The sequence below is a fragment of the Panthera pardus genome, unplaced genomic scaffold (assembly GCF_024362965.1).
Source record: "Panthera pardus isolate Hobbes unplaced genomic scaffold, ASM2436296v1 HiC_scaffold_6, whole genome shotgun sequence".
Lineage (NCBI taxonomy): Eukaryota > Metazoa > Chordata > Mammalia > Carnivora > Felidae > Panthera > Panthera pardus.
Window position 1 is genome coordinate 103,789,772 of NW_026526991.1, and position 18,225 is coordinate 103,807,996.

At 48.9% G+C, this 18,225-nt stretch overlaps 1 protein-coding gene across 9 annotated transcripts in view; it reads left to right on the plus strand.

Moving 5' to 3' along the window:
• Window positions 1-18,225, plus strand: part of IQSEC3 (IQ motif and Sec7 domain ArfGEF 3) — a 111,059-nt gene that overhangs the window by 51,464 nt on the left and 41,370 nt on the right. For all 9 annotated transcript variants that reach the window (XM_053895004.1, XM_053895005.1, XM_019464884.2 and 6 more), the window contains one exon: window positions 7,126-7,405. In XM_053895004.1, coding sequence (XP_053750979.1) covers window positions 7,126-7,405 — 280 coding nt within the window. The remainder of the gene's footprint in view (window positions 1-7,125; window positions 7,406-18,225) is intronic.

Here is an 18,225-nt window from a genome sequence, read left to right on the forward strand (position 1 = left end):
CCCCCCTCACTCTCTCTCTTTCTCTCTCTCTCTCTCTCAAAAATAAGCTTGAAAAAAAAAAAAGAAAGGCTGGCAGAGTTTGGGCTAATGTAGTGCAATTGGTCAGGACTTCTGGAGATTCTTCCCACATGAGGAATCCTTTAGCCCCCCCAAACCCTCCTAGCAAGGTCTCTAGTAATCACTGCTTTAGCCTTGCACAGATGGGAAAACAGCCTCCCTCGGCCACCCACCAGCACCAACACCAACAAGCCCCTCAGGAGGTGGGCCTCTAGGTGCCTCCTCATTCCTTTCTCCACCTTCATGCCAAAGGCCATCACTCAAGCCAGCCTCCGGTAGGGCAGCATGGACCTAAGTGCCCTCTCCTGGCTCTTGCACAGTTCTCCAGTTACCTCCATCCTTCCAGCTCCTGGCAGGGGGCGACATGGCTTTGCCTGGGAGCCCAGGGAGGACACTCACTGACCTGAGTCAGCTCCCTGGCAGAGGCTGTGTGAGCACAGGGTCCTGCCAGGTGCATAGAAAGGCTGTATTTCCAGGACACTTGGGTGGCTCAGTCAGTTAAGCATCCAATTCTTGATTTTGGCTCAAGTCACGATCTCATGGTTGCTGAGACTGAGCCCTGAATCCGGCTGTGTGCTGACAGCACAGAGCCTGCTTGGGATTCTCTCTCCCTCTCTCTCTCTACCCCTCCCCCACTCATGGGTGCACTTCCCTCCCCCCCAAATAAATAAATAAAAAAAAAGAGGCCATATTTCCCATTGTGGTCAGCATACCAGCCTATCTATGAATTAATTTTACCTTTCTCACTCTCTTTGAAAGGAGATATTCACATCCCCACTTTGCAAATGAGCAAACTGAGGTACAGAAAAGTTAGGTATCTTGCCCAAGTCAGCTAACGAACAAGTTGCAGAACCAGGGGCCTCACTCCACTCAAGCTCTCTTACTTGTGAACAAGGATGCCGTCAGTGCTAGGATAACAGTAAACAGTGTCTGAAAGCTCTCAGGTGGGTGGTAGCCAAACACTTTGTCTGTACGACCAGAGCTGCCTATGGCCCTTGGCACTGTCTTCAGCGTATGGCAGATAATCTGTGATCATGTCTCCAGAATAGTGTTTTTAGCCTGGGTCTATGGAGTCTCTAAGGCCTCAGAATGTGAAGGTAAAATTTGGCATGTATGAAATCATGTGCATTTTTCTGGAAAGAGAGCCCAGAGTTCTTTCAAGGTGTTTCAAAGTTGTTGGGAAACGGGAAAGGTTCTACAGGTGTGTGGGCAGGCAGACCCAGGTAATCTTTGCTGTCTGGAGAAGAAGGAAGAAGAAAGAAAAGCTGGTTATGTCACTGATTTGGTTCTCTGGGAAGCAGACTCTGAGTTGAGGGTGCTGAATGTTTCCTAGAGGATGTGCTTGGGATCAACACAAACGGAAAGGAGGGCAGGAACATAGCACGGGGCAAAAGAAAAAGTCCAAGTGACAGAAGTCCAACAAAATGCTCAGCCAGTCCCAGGTGAGCTCTGAAGGGAGAATGACCTACCAAACTTGCCCCATGTTAAGTAACAATGGCTGAGCCTTTATATCCCCGCCGCAATCAGTCACTGGATTCCGACAGCTCTGGGAAGGACGTGACTTTGGGCCAAGGAGACACTGCCTTTGAGACACTCCCTGAAGGAGCTGAAGGGGCTGACAGCAGAGGGCAGTCTCCCAGAGCTGGGCAACAAGTCATTCCTTGAAGGAGAGTCTGGGTGGTGCATCACTGACCCTACCTCAGTACCTCTGCCCTTGGGAAAGTAGTAGAGATTAAATGATGTCCATCCATCGACCTGTCCAGCCATCTATCTTTTCATTTAACATTTATTAAACATGTCTTATGAGCCAGCCCGCTGTGATTGCACTGGTGATAAAAAGATGTACATGGCATAGTCTAACAGAGAGAGACACATCAATGAATAATTAGAACACAAAGTGGTCATTGCTGAAATAGAGGCGAGTGCCAAGAATTATGAGAGCACATTGGAGGGTGGGACTGATTCTTCCCAGGGGCAATGAGTGCGTCCTGAAAGAGTTGACAAAGCAGAGAAAATGGGGGTGGGAGATTAGGATCATGGAGAGAAAACATCTCAAGGCAGAAGAAGGTTATTGAGAGACATAGTGGTCTGAGAGGGCTTGGCAGATTTGGGGAGAACTTCAGTGTGCACAGAGTGGGTGGATCACTTGGTGGAAATGTGGCTGGAAGGGGAGGTTGTAGTAAGATCACAAGTGCTTCAAAGTCCACGCTGGTGGACCTCATCTCAGGAGTATTGGGAAGTCACTGATGGGTTTTGAGCAAAGTATTGGCATTAAAGTATGTACATTTTATGAAATCAGCTTTGATAGCAGCAATGATAGGATGGAGTGGTCACTAGAACTCCAGGGGAGTCATATATATGCCATGCTCTCTGGGCCCCTATCATCCCTCCAAGCACATCCCTCAGCTTCCCACGTAGGTGACACTCTTTGATGTGATGTTCAGTCCCAACACACAGGTCATTCTGGTCTTGGGCACATGTAGTATTCCTCTGAGCAACTGCTATTCCCCCAATTTCTCAAAGACTTTCATTTGCCATGCTCAAATCCTGTCTTTTTCTCATGTGTGGAATAACCCCCATTCATGGCCTGAGTCCTTGTATGTTTATTGGTCTAATGTCATATGGGTGCCACCAAAGCCTTCTCAGAACCCTCTTGTTTTGGTGCCACCTACATTCTTTTTCCCTTCTCAAGTGGGTGTCCCAACCCAGGAAAGATTCTTATGACTAGCATCTCCTTTATGTCATCAGTCACACTAAGTTTCTCTAGGCTAGTGGGCTGCCATTCAAGGAATCTGTTTCTGTACAGCTGGATAATGAGCCCAAGATAGCTAACATCACCAGCCTCTCTCCCCCCTCCTCTCCCTCTCTTCTCCTTACAAGAATCTATGCAGGTCATGGAGTGAATACCATTCACACGATTCCTGTCCAAGTGCCAGGCTGCCTGAAATATGACCCACTGGGGACAGCAGCTTCATGATGTCAGGTCAGCCCAGTAAACTCTAGACACTCAAGGGGACATAGCCTGTGTCTTGCAAAGTGTGATGTTCTGGGCATTGGAACAATGGGCTTACGGTTCCATAAGAGACTGGGATTGAAGTAGGTGATCTCTAAGTTGAAGTATATGGCCTTCTAGCTGCAACAGCTAGGATGAATATTCTAAACTCTTTCACTGGCCCATTTTTATAGATGGGGTACAGAGAGGGAAAGAGAGGCTGGGAACATTCTTTTGATGAGAAGTTTTAAGTACTCAGTCCTCTACAGCTCCCTGAAAAGTGACTACAACACAAATCCACACAAGGAGCATTGGACAAATGTCTGCCTAGGGCATACCTCATATTGTGACTGGTACAGCCAAGGAGACTTCCTGTAGGTGGTAGATGTGTATGGATTCGTCAGAGGTGATGGATCCCATGATTTGTGATCCCCAACATCAAGGTCCTTCACTGTGTAGTTGCTCCAGTGGGTGGAGAACAAGGGTGGGAGGAAGCCTCTGTAAGCCAATTGGCCTTTGCTTCTCTCCCTAAAGACCATGGGAGTTAGTCTGGAGGTCTGGGAAAGACCATGAGCTATGATGGAGAAACCTTACTGTTTGTTTTGTGAAGGTTGAGGAGGGCTAAATGTTGAGAACCCCTTCTCCTTCCACATAGAAATTCTCCATGCTGTTTTTCTGGGAATTCCTTTGAGACTCCATGCTGTAGGTTTCCAGCTCCAAATACTGCCACCACTGTGGTCATCATTTATCAAGGACTACTGTGTGCCAGGCACTGTACTAAGTTCTTTGCAAGCTATATTTATTCCTCACAGCAACCTTGCAAAGGAGTTAGGATGCCTGTTTTGTGGAAATAGAGGCACAAGGAGGTTAGGCAACTTGCCCAAGTTCACATAGTAAGTAGCAGAAAGAGGATTCTAACCCAGGTTTTCCTGACACCAAAGCCCATGTTCTTTTCTCTGTACTGTATAATCTTAAACTTTGCCATATTGATGACATTAGTTCTGAGTCTCCCATAGCTACTTTATACCACACAAGTGAGTGGAGAAGTCTAAGGAGGGAAGGCAAGGACAGAGTCCTCTTTCTAATACTTTTCATCATATACTCGGGTTGGGGGGGGGTGTCATAGTCTCTCAGATCCCTTTGCATAGAGGTGGGCAAAGGCAGAGTTGGTTCCATCAGCCAGACAGTCTGGAACCTTGGGGCTGGTGGGCCTTGGTGGACTGGCTTTGGCACTGGAATCCAAGCTTCCAGAATTCCAAGCTTAGAGATAAGTAAGTTCTCATCATGTGACAAGTAAGGAAAACTGACACAGAAGGATGAACAAATTACCCAAGCCACAGAGCTAGTTAGAAGCATTATGTATGCATCAGTGTATGCGTCGGTGTGTGTGTGTGTGTGTGTGTCTGTGTGTGTGTTGGGGTGTGTGTGTGTGTGTGTACGTGCATGCATGCATGCATGTATGTGCATGTGCTAGAGATGACAGTGAGGGGTCTCCTAACTCCCAGGCCCTATGAATGAGTTCAGGAGATAAGGCCTTGGAGTCTGTCTATATTCAGAGGGGTGGACCACAAAGAAGGCTATTTTTAAAGTCTGTTTTGGTTTAACACAAGTAGTTTATTTGGGATAAGGTGACTCCAAGAAATGCCAGTGTGGGGGTGGGGGATGAGACACAGAAGAGAAGGAAGCCAATACATGTTCATTAATGATCAGGTCATGGCTTTGGCCACTGGGCATTTTTGGGAAATGGCATGGAATGTGCCTTGGAGTTATTCTGCTCAAGGGATGAGAGGCCAGAGTATTTATTCACCTGCCTTCATCATCACTGGTTGAGTATTGTTATTGGGGGGCATCAACTCCTCCAGAACCTCTTGCCAAGCAGACTCCCACAGTAAAAGAAAGCATAGGGCTATTTTTAAAGGTGTTTGTAGTCCTGAGTAGCCACCAGTTCTCTAAAGATTCTGGAAAACCTTTTAGGGTGAAGAGGCTTGGGCATTAGCACCAAGAACAGTCTGGAGAAGAGATGTATGTATGAGACTGAATGGTGCCCCCCAGGCCCTGGAGGCAGGTTGTGATAGAAGAAGGAAGGGCTATATCTGTGTGCCCTATGGGAAGAATGGGTAAGTCTTATGACAAGATGAGTTGCAGTCAGATCTTCAACCAGTGAAAACTGGTGAAAAAAAAACCATATCAGATAACTAGAGCTCATCCAACTATACAACTCGATTAATGGCCATACAGAAAGTGATGGAGGAAAGAATCATGCATATAGAGGGTTTCCTTAGGGAGTTTGGGGCTCCTTGTTGCTAGGGCCAGCCAATGCGCTCTCCTTTATGGGAGCAATGAGGCCAGGAGTATGGGGAGGATAGATGGAGATTGAGTGGAAGGGTTCGCCACTCATCCTTGGTTATTCTAGTACCAGGAGGCTCCAAAGTTGGGTGAAAGCAACACGAAGAGGTCTCTTTTTTGCCTGTTGGTTTGGGGGCACCTTACATGGAGGCAAAACTATAAAGGAAAGAAACCCTAAGTATTGCCTGGCTCTTGGGCCAGGGTCACCCCACCTTCTATAAGAAAGGGAGATTGGAGGGCTGGACTAGGTGACATTAGGGTCCCTTCTAGTCCTGATCTTCTATCTCTGTCTGCTGTCGCTTGACTCTTGCTCTCCCTTCAATTCATCCATCAACAAGTATTAACTGAGCACTGATCATCTGCCCAGCATTAACTGGGGAGCAGGAATAAAATAGAATATGGGTCCTGGACTCTAAGAGGCGATAGATGGGGGACATGAGTTAACACTGACTGAGCACTTATTCTGTGCCAGGCAGTGTGCTAAACACCGTATATATACTGACTCCTCTGCCCTCACCATAACCTGATAAAATAGGTACTAGTACCTCCACCATACAAATGAGGAAGCCAGAGATGGGCTCAGAGGAAAAGCAACTTAACTGAAGCCACATGGTGGTAGAGTATGGATTTGAGCCCATGCTGTAGCCACGATGCTTCTGCTCCTGGGAAATAGAGATAGACTCTCTAAGTGCAGCTCCTAGTGTGCTAGCAGACGGAGCGGTCAAAGCTGGAGTTGCTTGGGAAGGCTTTATGGACAGGTGGCTTAGCACTTGGCCTTGAGGGAAGGATGGAACTAGGAGACTGGCCAGGGAGGGGAGCAACCTGAGTGTATTAATTCCCCAGGGCAGGCTGGGGTATGACGGCTCCAGTTAGCAGGTATCTCCTTAGGGTAAGGAGGTGGGCAGCAGCTATGGCTCAGCCTCCTGGGGGCTCCATGGGAGGGGAGGAGAGGCCAGGAGCCAAAGACAGATCTTCCCCTAGACCCAGCAGGGCAACCACCCTTCTCTTCACAGACCCAGTCCTAAAAAGCTGGTGTCCGCCTGGCCTGGAGGGGCTTTATGCTCAGACCAGGCCTGTAAGCATCACTCCTTCCCCACAGTCATTTGGGCAGCATAAAGATGGAGCTGGTTCAGTGTGTGGATCAGCTTCTTTCCAGCTGCCTAAGCCACTGGCCAGGGAACCAGACCACTGATAATGATGATAGTTAACACTTACATTTAGCAAGGACCCTGAGCCAGGCACTGTCTTAACTTTAGCTAATGTAAGCCTTCCAACATCCTTATGAAGTAGGTACTATTACTGTGCCCATTTTATAGATGGGAAAACAGAGGTACAATGAGGTTAAGCAGCCTGTTCAGGTTCCCATAACTAATAAGAGTCAGAGTCCAGATTCCAACCCAGGAAGTCTACTCCTACCTACTCTGCTGTACTGCAGAGCAGAGGTTCTAAGCAAGCAGAGGTTCATGAGCTCTGATCATAGCTGCTCCTTTCCTCTGCCTGGGATACCCTCTCCAAATTCAGGCTCTCTTCCTTGCCTGAAGCTCTTCCCTGCCAAGGTAGCCCCTCCCTAGAGGTGACTTCAGGAGGCACCCCCAAGCCCCCACCACTAGGAAGGCCCATCGCTGCCTGAAAGGCCAGGCCAGAGTGCCCAGTCTCTCTCCTCACCCCCACACCCACATGCACCCTGTCCCGCTCCCCCCCAACCGAGCACCGTTGCCTTTTGTTCACAGCGATGGCTCCTGTGCCCAGGCCGGTGGGGGCATGGAGGACTCCGTGGTGGCAGCGGCGGCGGTGGCAGCCGGCAGACCCAGTGCCCATGCCCCGAAGGCTCAAGCCCAGGAGCTGCAGGAGGAGGAGGAGCGGCCGGGGGCGGGGGGTGCCTCCCCGAGGGCTGGCTCCCACCGCGCGGCCTCCCCCGGCCGGCAGCAGCCTGCCTTGGCGACGGCGCTCTGCTCCCACGCCCCTAACGCCTCCGATTACGAGCTCTCCCTTGACCTAAAGAATAAACAGGTACCCAGGGCCTCCAAGGGGGGCGGGGAGGGTGGTGAAGGGGCCCTGCCTTCGGGGGCTATCCAGGGTATCTCCCCACTTGGGCCCACCTCTGCTGTGCTGTAGGCACGCCTCTTTTGCCACTAGTTCTTCCAAATTGAGCTAAGTGTTCTGCCCATCCCTGTAGCCCAGTTTGTCAGGCAAGCAGCCTTAACAGGGCCTGGGCCACACCCTTGCAATGCCTGTCCCTTAGGCAGCGTGTCCAGAGGTCTGCTCCTCTTGCCATGTGCAGGATGCCTAAATTGCCCTCACAAATGTCTAAGCAGGTGGCCCACTGTTCTCTGGGGAAGCCCCTACTTCCACTGCTGCTTAGAAGAGATAGCCCACTCACATGTCCAAGTAGCAAGCCCCATGTGTAGGCACACTTAGGTTCAAATGAGATGCAAAGATGGTGGTCTCCTCTGGGTAGACTGAGGATTCCCAAGATAAACCAAAGTCCCCTATTGGAGAACAAATTCCATTTGTGTGTGTGTGTGTGTGTGTGTGTGTGTGTATACTCATGTGCATATGCTTAGAGAAAGATATCATGACTGAATTTTGTTAAGAAAGAGCATTGAACTTGGAGCCATAGACATAGGATCCACCCCTTGGTCTCGCTCTAGTTAAGTCTGTGACTGGGAATGCCAGTTAAGCACTCCGGGCACTGGTTTGAAATTGGGAATTAGACCTTGAATCATCTCCAAATGTGTAGGTTTTAAAGAAACATTCTTAACTCCATGGACAAAGTGGGTTTGGGGAAGGAAAGCTAGTAGAAAGGTCACTAAGACTGAATCAGGCCAAACCAACTTCATTTCTTTCCTTCAGCATCAAGGTCGGCTGGAGGTGGAACATCTGGTTTTCAGTAAAGTATTTAACAAAATCTCCCATGATATATATGTGGACAAGATAGGAAGTGAATCGGATGACAATATAGTCAGGTGGGTTGTTTTCAAACAGAATTCTCAAAAAACGTTGGTTTTTCCATCCATGCCGTTTCCTGGTGCCTTGAGCGGTGCACTGTCCTTGGTCCTGTTCAGTTCAACCATTTTTGACAAGGCACTACTTTCTAGTGACACAAAGCTAAAGGGAACAGCTAATACCTTGGTGATAGAATCCAAGATTTTGTAGAAATCTCATCCAGACATAAAGATTTAAATGCGAAAGTCTAAATGAAGCAGGGAAAGAGCTAAAGTTCTGCTCTTAGCTTTGAAAAGCCCACAGCATTAGTATAAGATAGGCAGGCTTGGTCCTGGGAGAGAGAACTTGTGGCTTCGGCTGACTGTAAGCTCAAGATGAATCAATAACCAGTGAAATGGCTGCCAGAGAAGTGAGTATAGCAGCCTTCACAGGAGGGTGGATAAGCCTCAGTATAGGGGAGCAGCTGGCTGGAGCCCCACACTGGTTTCTGGTCAGGGCCTGTCTGGAGCCTGTCCTTGGTTCTTGGGGCTTCATTTAAGACAGAAGTAAGAATCGTGAGGATTCCAAGGTTCTCCTAAGAAGGAAAATAGGATTGGCTGGAGTCATATGGAGAAATTGTAGACGTGAAAACAAGTTTTAAATATGGAAGAGCTGGCATGTGAAAAACGGATTTGATATATTTTCTATCATTCCAGTCAAAAATAGTGGTACTAACGTATGAAAGCTACAGAAAAGGAAGCTTTTAGCTCAATTAACAATTAGAGCTGTTAAAAATATAGAAAGTCCTGCTTGTGAGGTAGTGAGTTCTGTGTTACCGGGAATGCCCAGGCAGGGGCTGGAAGACAGTCCATCTGGAACACTAAGTGTGATGTGGGTGGTCAGTTGGCCCAGATAAGAAGTATTCTCAATTCCACATGACTATGCTCCTTGAGGACAGAGATCATGTCTTACCCATCTTTGTACCCTTCCCCCAGCATCTAGCAGAGTTTCTTGAACATAGTAACAGCCCTCTGAGTGAATAATTTTTGAACAACTATGATGTGCAAAGCAATAAGAGAGTGGGGTAACAAAGAGAAAAAAGTGCTCCCTACTTGCCCCCCCCCAAAAATTGCAGTGCAATTTAACGAATATCTGGTGACTAATACCAAAAGAAACCTGTACTTCAGCTTAGGCAGGAGAGTTAGTTTAATTCTGACTGACTAGGTGGCATATGGAGAGCGATACAGGCTTCTGATTGGCATCATGGGCCTTTTTATAGTAGACACCATTCTGAGAGATGGGTTTGCATGTCAAGCCAGCAGGGGTGGGGCGGGAAAGTTGAGGGTGTGACAGGCACCTTTATGCTGAGTGAGTGCAGCTTCAGGGAATAGCACATCTCCTCTGGCTCATGTATCTCTCTAGGCCAAGCATAAGCTGGGGGCAGAAGGAAGAGGGCAAAAAGTGAGGGGGCTAGAGAAAAGTGATTAAAAACACGACACACATTTATAAGAGACTGAGCTCAACTCCTGTCTCTTCTGCAAATGAACTGTGTGATCTTGAACAAGTTGCTTAGATTCTCCAGGCCTCAGTTGTCTCTTAACTCTTTGGGGCTTCATACACGCTGTTCTCTGTGCCTCTACCACTAACGTTCCTGCTCCCCCCCTCACTTGGCACTCGGCCTCAATTTGTTCTCCCTCCTCCTCCCTGGCAGCTTTCCCTGCCCTCCCAAAGCTGCATTGGATGCCCCTTCCCAGAAATCCCCTAGTACCTAGGGGGTACTGTCATTGCCCTTCAGCCCTGTATCATCATTCCCTGTTGACTTGACACCTCCTAAAAGGCAGGGCCCATAACTCATTATTCATCATTATATCCCCATCATTATATCATGCCTGACACTGTCCCTGGCATGAAGAAGATATGCTCAGGGATGGAAAGGGGAAAATACTAAATTAGTGACCTGAAGGGGGAGAGGCGAATGAAGCCTGGGTCCCGGACCTGACTTTGCTATAGGTTTCTTTAAGATCTAGGATTTAGTATCTGATTCTGTCATCTCCACCAGTTGTGCAAATCCTATAGTACTTACACTAGAAAGATCTTGGGCAATCATTATCTCCCCAGTCCACCAACCTGCCAGGCCTGCTCCATCAGCCAGTCCAGAATCTCAGGCACTGCCTGTGGCTCCTTTCTGTCCCCACACCCCTCCCCCCCCCCCAAGATCTGCTCCATCCCCAAGCCCACTGATGCTACTTCTTAACTATTTCCCAAATTCTACCCTCTCCTGCCAACCCCACTGCCCCCACCCCAAGCTAGGCCACCATCACTTCTCACCTGAGCCCCTGGGGAAACCCCCACAGGTTCCCCTACTTGGAGCTGTGCCTCTCCTAACCTGATCTCCACCCTGTAGCTGAGCCCTCTTTATAGACAGCACATCAGATGATGGTATTTTGCTGTGTGAAAGCCTTCCATTGCTCCTCACTGTGTGTAGGACAGATTTCTCCTGGTTCTTCTACCATCTGACACAACCCCACATCCTGCCCCACTGCCATGCAGGGTTCCTGCCATCCCCACTCACCTTTCTCCAGATCTCTGTGCTATGGTTTGCCTCTGGGCCTTGCCATATTTTATTTCTTCTGCTGGGAATACTCACCACCTGTCCGCCATCACACTTCATCTGGGTGATCTCTACTCATACTTCATGTCTCAGGTCAGCATCCCCAAGCCTGGGTGTGTGCTTTTACTGCGTGCTCCACTGCTGACTCCATGCCATCTGGTAGCTGTCCCACTCGTACAGGCAAGGACTATGTCATTCTCAGGGCTGTCACACAGTTGAGCGGATTGTGCACAGAATACCTTCGGAGCAGCCAGTTACTTCATGGTCTGTGTGAGGAGTGAGCACTCCCTAGGGTTCTGTGTTAGGTGATAATGCTACTCTTGCTCACCTTTGTTTCCCCACACAGCACAGTCCCTGGTGCCTAGGACATGCTCTGTACTGGGGGAAAACATGAGAGAAAGAAAGAAAGAAAGAAAGAAAGAAAGAAAGAAAGAAAGAAAGAAACCTGCCTCTGGGTTTCCCTGTTCTCCCAGCCCCCAGGGCCTCGCCCCACAATCACAGTGGGAAAAAGTGCCAGCTTCTCTGGGACAGCTTTTCCATCCTCCATTCCCTCTGCCCTCAGCTCCCTCACTTCATCTCACAGTGAGCCCGGGGCTACAACCTAGGGGGACAAGGAGGGAGCATGTAGATTCCTTTGGAGGCTTCTTTAGAAAAGTGGTGTGGCAAGGATACATAGGGCACCCGAGTGGTTTCCAAATTCATTCAGGTTCTCTAGGGAGTTTGTATCCTGTTCTGTGCCACCGTTGAGGAGCAGCCCACTGGAGCTCATGTGGGATGTCCAAATGGCATCACTGTGTATGCTGTCCAAGCCAGGGGACCATGCAGCTACGGTCAGTAGCATCCAGGCCCTGCCCCCCACCCAAGTCAGGTCCTGGGTGGAAACTATGTTCTCTTTTTGGAGAGCAGACCCTTCCACAACAGATCTCCCATACCTAAGCCTCAGGGTCCAGCCTCACCAGGGGATACCTTCAAGGGGAGAGATTAGGGTTAGGGTTAGGGTGGCCATGTTTCCAATTCTCTGGGTCTCAGTTTCTTCACCTGTGAAATGAGGGATTGTACCAGAATATCTAAGGCTCCTTTCTCCTCTGAAGGCAAGAATCCCACCAGGGCATGGAGGGCACCTGAGGACCAACCCCCAGAGCATGATGGTGAAGGCAATGCTCATCAAGGATAGTCCTGTTCACTTGCATCCGGTTCAGGGAACAGAATTGCATTGCTGTTCTGTGCAAGGCTTGGGACACCACAATACAAAAGACACAGGCACAGTTGTCAGGGAGCACATTCCAGAGATGGGCACTGACTTGTAACCAGTACTAGCTAGCACTAATAGCATTAACTATGTGCCAGACATTTTCCATGCAATATCTCCCCAGACCTGCATAATATCCCAGTGAGCTAGGTACTACTACTATCTCCATTTTAAGAATGAGAAAATCACGGCTTAGCAATATTAAGTAACCTGCCCAAAGACACATCCCTAGGTGTGCATTCCTGGTGCAGCCAAGACTGGGATTCCACAGTCCTTGATTTTATCCAGAGTCTTCCACAGCCTCCTCATCCCAGTGAAGGGGTAGGTTCCAAGGAAGCAGTGCACAGGGTTCTGTGGGAGCACTGGAGACAGCAAGAAGCCCAACCCGGGGTTCAAATCAGGCTCCCCGCAGCAGCTCTACCTGAGACAGTCTCTGTGATCCAGGAGTAGCTGAGCCGTCGTACCCCCCTACCCCTAGCTGGCTGTAGTCAGAAGAGGTTCCCAAGAGCATCCCTGCTCTTAGGCAGGCCTCAGTGCCCTGCTGTGTTGAATGCTTGCTGTATTTTGGACAGTTGGACAGGGAGGTGGGCACACAGGGAAGACGCGGGGCTCACAGCCTGCCCAGTGCAGGCCGGCTTCCCTTGGGGTGGCCCTTAGCATCTCCAAGCTCCTCTCTCCCTACCCTAGACTGTCTGCTCCTAAGCCTCATGTAAGGCTTCCCTTGCCAAGTTCTGCAGCCTCATTCCATGTAATGCTTTAACATTCTCAGCTGGGAAATCTTGGATCAGAGGAAATCCTTGCTCACATGTGAAAGCCACCCCCACCCCGGCCTGGCTCCCTCATTCCCCAGCACTGCAGCCCCCCAGCTAGCTGCTCTTCCTCCCTCACCCTGACTTGGCGACCATCTCTCAGCGGCCCTTCTCAGACTCAGCTGCTGCAGCAACCTGAAAAGAGGGAGCATGTTCTAATTAACACTGAGAGGCTCGTTAGGCAGACAGAGCCCCCTGAGCCCCCCTCCACTGCTTCTTCTGGCAGAAGCAGAGAGATTGCTCTCTTGGGAGGAAGCGAGGCTACAATTACCCATGATTCATGGGGTTTAGGGAGAAGTGAGATGAGCTGTTCTTAGGCCTGTGGGCCCAAAGACCCCTCCCCACCCTGGGGACCACCCTCCCCCCATATCCAACTCTCTTAGCTCTCTGACCTGGCCTTGGTTAAGAAAAGGGTTAGGGGCGCCTGGGTGGCTCAGTCGGTTGGGCGGCCGACTTCGGCTCAAGTCATGATCTCGCGGTCTGTGAGTTCAAGCCCCGCGTCAGGCTCTGTGCTGACAGCTCAGAGCCTTGAGCCTGTTTTGGATTCTGTGTCTCCCTCTCTCTGACCCTCCCCCGTTCATGCTCTGTCTCTCTCTGTCTGAAAAATAAACGTTGAAAAAAAAAAAAGAAAGAAAGAAAAGGGTTAGGGTTGTTGGGAGGGCCAGGCTGGGTGGACAGAACTGACCTGGGACGCTGCCAAGTTCCCGAGCCCTGTGGGAGGGAAATTGTATATGTATGTGTCTGAGAGAGTTGTGGGGGAGGGGGAGGATGGAGCATTTGACTCCAAGCCCGGATCCGGAAGAGAGCCTAGATTTTTATTTGCCCTGGGACATAGGACAGAGTTCAGTTTAGTTCATGTCTGCAAACATTTATTAAGCCCTAACCATGGCTCTGGCTCAACACTGGGCACCAAGAATGTAGAGACAGATAATACCATCCTTCCTGTAAGGTACAGTCCATGGGAATACAGAGAGCATGGAGGGTGGCTGCGAAGGATGGAAAGAAACAGTGGGGGACAGTGCAGGCTGGGGTTGCAGCAGGCACGAGGCTGGAATAAATGGGAGATGGTTGTGTTAAATGCACTGGAACAAATGGAGAAGATCCAACAACTGAATTCAAATATCATAGTGAGCACTTGGTCCTTGCCAGGCTCTGGGCTAGGTGCTGTCCACAGATCAGGGGCCTCGAATAACTGATGCTCTGTTGGAGTCAGGATAGGGGGTGTGGAGAGAAGGAAGGGTGGGTTAGTTAAATATCACAAAGATTAGTGGAGAAAACTGGGCATCCAAGACAAGTGAGAAACAACGTTCTCCACAGGCACCTAAAGTGGTAAGATCCCTGTCTGGTTGGGGAACTGAGGAGGCTTCACAGAGGATGCCCATTTGAGGCAGGTCCTGAAGAAAGGAGAGAACATCATGGGCTGAAGGACAAGGCTGAGCAAATGCTCAGAGCAGGAAAGCCTAGTGTGGGCTGGGGGAGGAGCAGGGGTCGAGCCAGCATGTACAGAGGCTTGGTGTAGTAGTAGAAAACGGGAGGTAGGCTGAGGCCAGATTGCTCAGGGTCAGAAGGCCAGCAGGAAGCATTTATATACTTATTTGGGGCAATGCTCTCAAGCAGCTGAATGTCTGTATTCACATCTGCTCCTCAAGAGCCTTCATCAGGGTAATGTAGTGTAGGATGGATGGTGGGTGTGAGAAGGGAGCAGGGAGGCAGTGGGGAGGCTGCCAGGGTGGTCCAAGTGGGGAGTCGAAGAGAGCCCCATGTGGCAACAGTTTGGTGGAAAGGTCAGGATGATGCAAAAGGTTTTGGGGGTGGGGCAGGTTGTGGAATAAAGGCTTGGAGGCTGACAAATGCAGAAGGTGGGCAAAGGAGGATGCATGGACAAATACAAGGTTCCCAGACTGGATAGCATAACAGCCAAAGTGCTGTAAGGTAAATAAAGAAATCATTGAGAGCTGATTCGGGGAGGTGGGGCAAGGCAGTGGCTTTGTATAGGTGAACAGAGGGATCTAGGATCAAGCTTAGGAATTGAAATTTGAGAGTCATTCACCGAATCATCATTGTCATCAAATAGCTACCACTTACTGCACACTGATTATGTGACAAGTTCATATGAAATGATTCAATTCTCATAACAAGCTACAGAGTCTGCAGGATTAGCTTCATAACAGATAAGAAAACTGAGAGTTGGAGATGTTAGGAAACTTGTCCAAGGCCAACCAGCAGAGAAGAAGCAGATCTGGGGCTGATTATCTCCCCTAAGGCTTGTTCATCAGCCGATTAAAGTACAGTGAAGTTATGATAGTGGACAAGGTTCTCACACAGGAGGTGAGAAGATACTAGCCTGCAGGACAACTGTAGAGTTGCCACAAAGGCTCTGCCGGAGATAGTTTCCCTCTTAATTAGTTGTTAATTATCAGCTACTGGAGGCTGTTCTAATGACCTCCAATGTAAAAGTCATGGAAGATGTCCAGAAGTGCATGGGAAAATAATTCAAATGTCTCTGCAGAATGGAAGATGGCACTCATATGACTTGTAACTGGCATGCTTAAGGATTTTGAGGTCAGAATATAGTATGGAAGTGCTGTATGGAAGCAGGCAAACCAAGGTAGACTGGGTCATGAGAGCCGAGGTCCGAGTTTCAAGGTGATAAAAATACGAAGAGCTGCAGAAAAGAGGGAGGAGGAAGGTTGAGGATGGACCCTCAGGTTTCATGAAGAAAGGTCTCTGGTTACCTTCATAAGAGTCATTTTAGAAAACCAGTGGGAGCAGAAGACTGATGCTGGGGGCTCAGGGCATATAAACTTGGATCAGCCATTTGCCATTTGCTCATGGAGTGAGGCAGAGGGTGTAGACTAGTGTTCCAAGAGGTTTGGTGGAAAACAGAAAGAAAGATATTGGGCTAGTGCCCCAGAGCTGGGGAGTCAAGAGGAGTTATGATTTAGCCTGGGGAGATCTGAGAGGGTCTGTAGGCAGGTGGAAAGGGGCCAGTGACACAGTGGAGTTTGGAAACACAAGTGAAATGCATCCGCTCCAGGAAAAGAAAGTTATGGGTTAGTTAGGGTGGTTTTTGAGAGTCACAAAGATAACTTTGCAATTAAGTCTTTAATCCATTCAATAAATATTCCTTGAAGGCCTCCTATGTGCTGAGCATTCTCCAAGCACTGGGGATAAAGCAGTAAACATGGCAAAGTCTCTGCCTTCATGGGACTTACAGTATAGTGGAAGATTTGATGAACCAGATTCAAGATATTTAAAATCTTGTTTTCTTCTCTGCTTGGGTGACACTGGGGACATTGGCTAGTAGAAGTCTCCTAGGGTTAGTTCAGCCAGCCTTCTGCCTCCAGATAGGATGATACTGTGCCAGGGGGATAGACATCTTTACCATTCTGGAAACATTTCAGGCAATGGGATTTCATACCTTCCCTCTGTTGCCAATGGCATCTCATAACCTGAAGAGAATGCTTTTGGGTCTAAGGTTTCCCTTGAAATGTGAATAGGCCAGGTGGGAAAGAAATATGAACTCCTCCCTGGTGTCAGTTTCTCATGGGACTTGAGGAGGGATAAGAGTGTGACAGAAATTGACGGAAGGAGAAAGTTAAGTGGTCAGTTTCCCTCACTCTCTATAACTTCCCCCTTGGAGTGCTCTCCTGCCTAGTCAAGGCCAATCTCCATTCCAGACCTCAGGGAGCCTGGCAGGGTTCTGCAGGGAGACTGAGCTGAGCTCTCTCCCCTCTGACATGATTTCTGCAAAAGCAGTGATGAAATGCCTCTGAGATGTCAGAAATTTCTATGTTTCTCTGGAGATCCTGGGTACGTGATAAAACCCCATAGGCAGAATCCTGATGGTCCCCCAGATTCCTGATGCCCCTCTCCGAGATTCTTGCCCCCTGATGTGCACATCCTGTATTGTTCCCTTCCCTTGAGTGGGGATGGGACTAGGGGGTATAATAGGATATCACTCTGTCATTAGGTTACCATGCAGTTGACCTTGACCAAATCCAAAGGAAATCATTCTGGGTGGCCTGACCTAATCAGGTGAACCCTTTAAAAGGAGGTGAAGCCTCAGAGCCACTCCTCTGGTTGGCCCTGAATGGCCAAACTACTGTGTGGCCAGGAACAGCAGGCATCTGTAAGTGAGGACCTCAGTCTTAGAATCTCAGGAAACTGAACTCTGCCAACAGCAATGAGCTTGAAAGAGGACCCTGAACCTTGTGTGAGACTGCAGTCCCAGCTGACATTTGATTTTTTCCAGGTGAGATCTCAAGCACAGAACCCAGTTGAGCCATGCCCAGACTACTAATGTACAGAACTATGAAAAAATAAGTGGGTATTGTTTTAAGCTGCTGAGCTTGTGATAATTTGTTATGCAGCTATAGCTAACTAATACACTTGGTGTGAGTTTTAAGAGTACCTTGAAAGCCCTTTAATATGAGGATCATGAAGACATTCTGCTTAAGGCCTTGTACCTTGTGACATGCAAACCCTTCTGAGGGGAGCCATACAGGAGGCCTTATTGGCCACTCAAACCTCAATAAGCTGAAGTTTCCCAACTATCTTCCAAGAGGACAGCTGGATTTGGGAAGAGAGACAGCATAATGCCACTAGGTTTGGGGTTGGGAAGGGCCCTGAATGGCAAGACGGAAGAGCTGAAGGCAAGATTGAGGTCATCTCCTTTTACCTGGGATTGTCCCTGGGGTTTGGGGTTGTATCTATGAGATTTTCTGGTCTAGAAGGGTGCCTCTGCTGGTCCAGCGGTGGGGGGCACCCACAGGGAAGGAGCCCAGGAAATTGTTGGCATTGTGAGAGGCAGTCACTCCAGCTGCCGTCCCTGGTGAGCCTCCTTCAACAGGAGGCAGGTTGAAGCATGGTACTGAGGGACAAAATTAGCCTTTCTATCTGTCCCATTCCATGACCCTGGGAAACATGGTGAAATATTATTGGTTGCTCATATCTCATCTAGTTAGCATCTACTATGTGCCAGCCCTAAGGCTGGGTGCTAGGAACACAGCGTTAATCAAACCCCAGTCCCAACCGTTATGATGATCCCAGGGTCGGGGATTTCCGCAATGCACTGATGTGAATGCTGAGGAAGAAAGCAGGTGAACAAGGTGTAGCAGCGAGTTGGGTTTTTTTTTTAGCATTTCTTTTTAATTTTTAATTTTGTATTATTTTATTATTTTAAATGTACACACAAGTAGAAAGAATACTGTAGTAAACTCCCAGATAACTACCA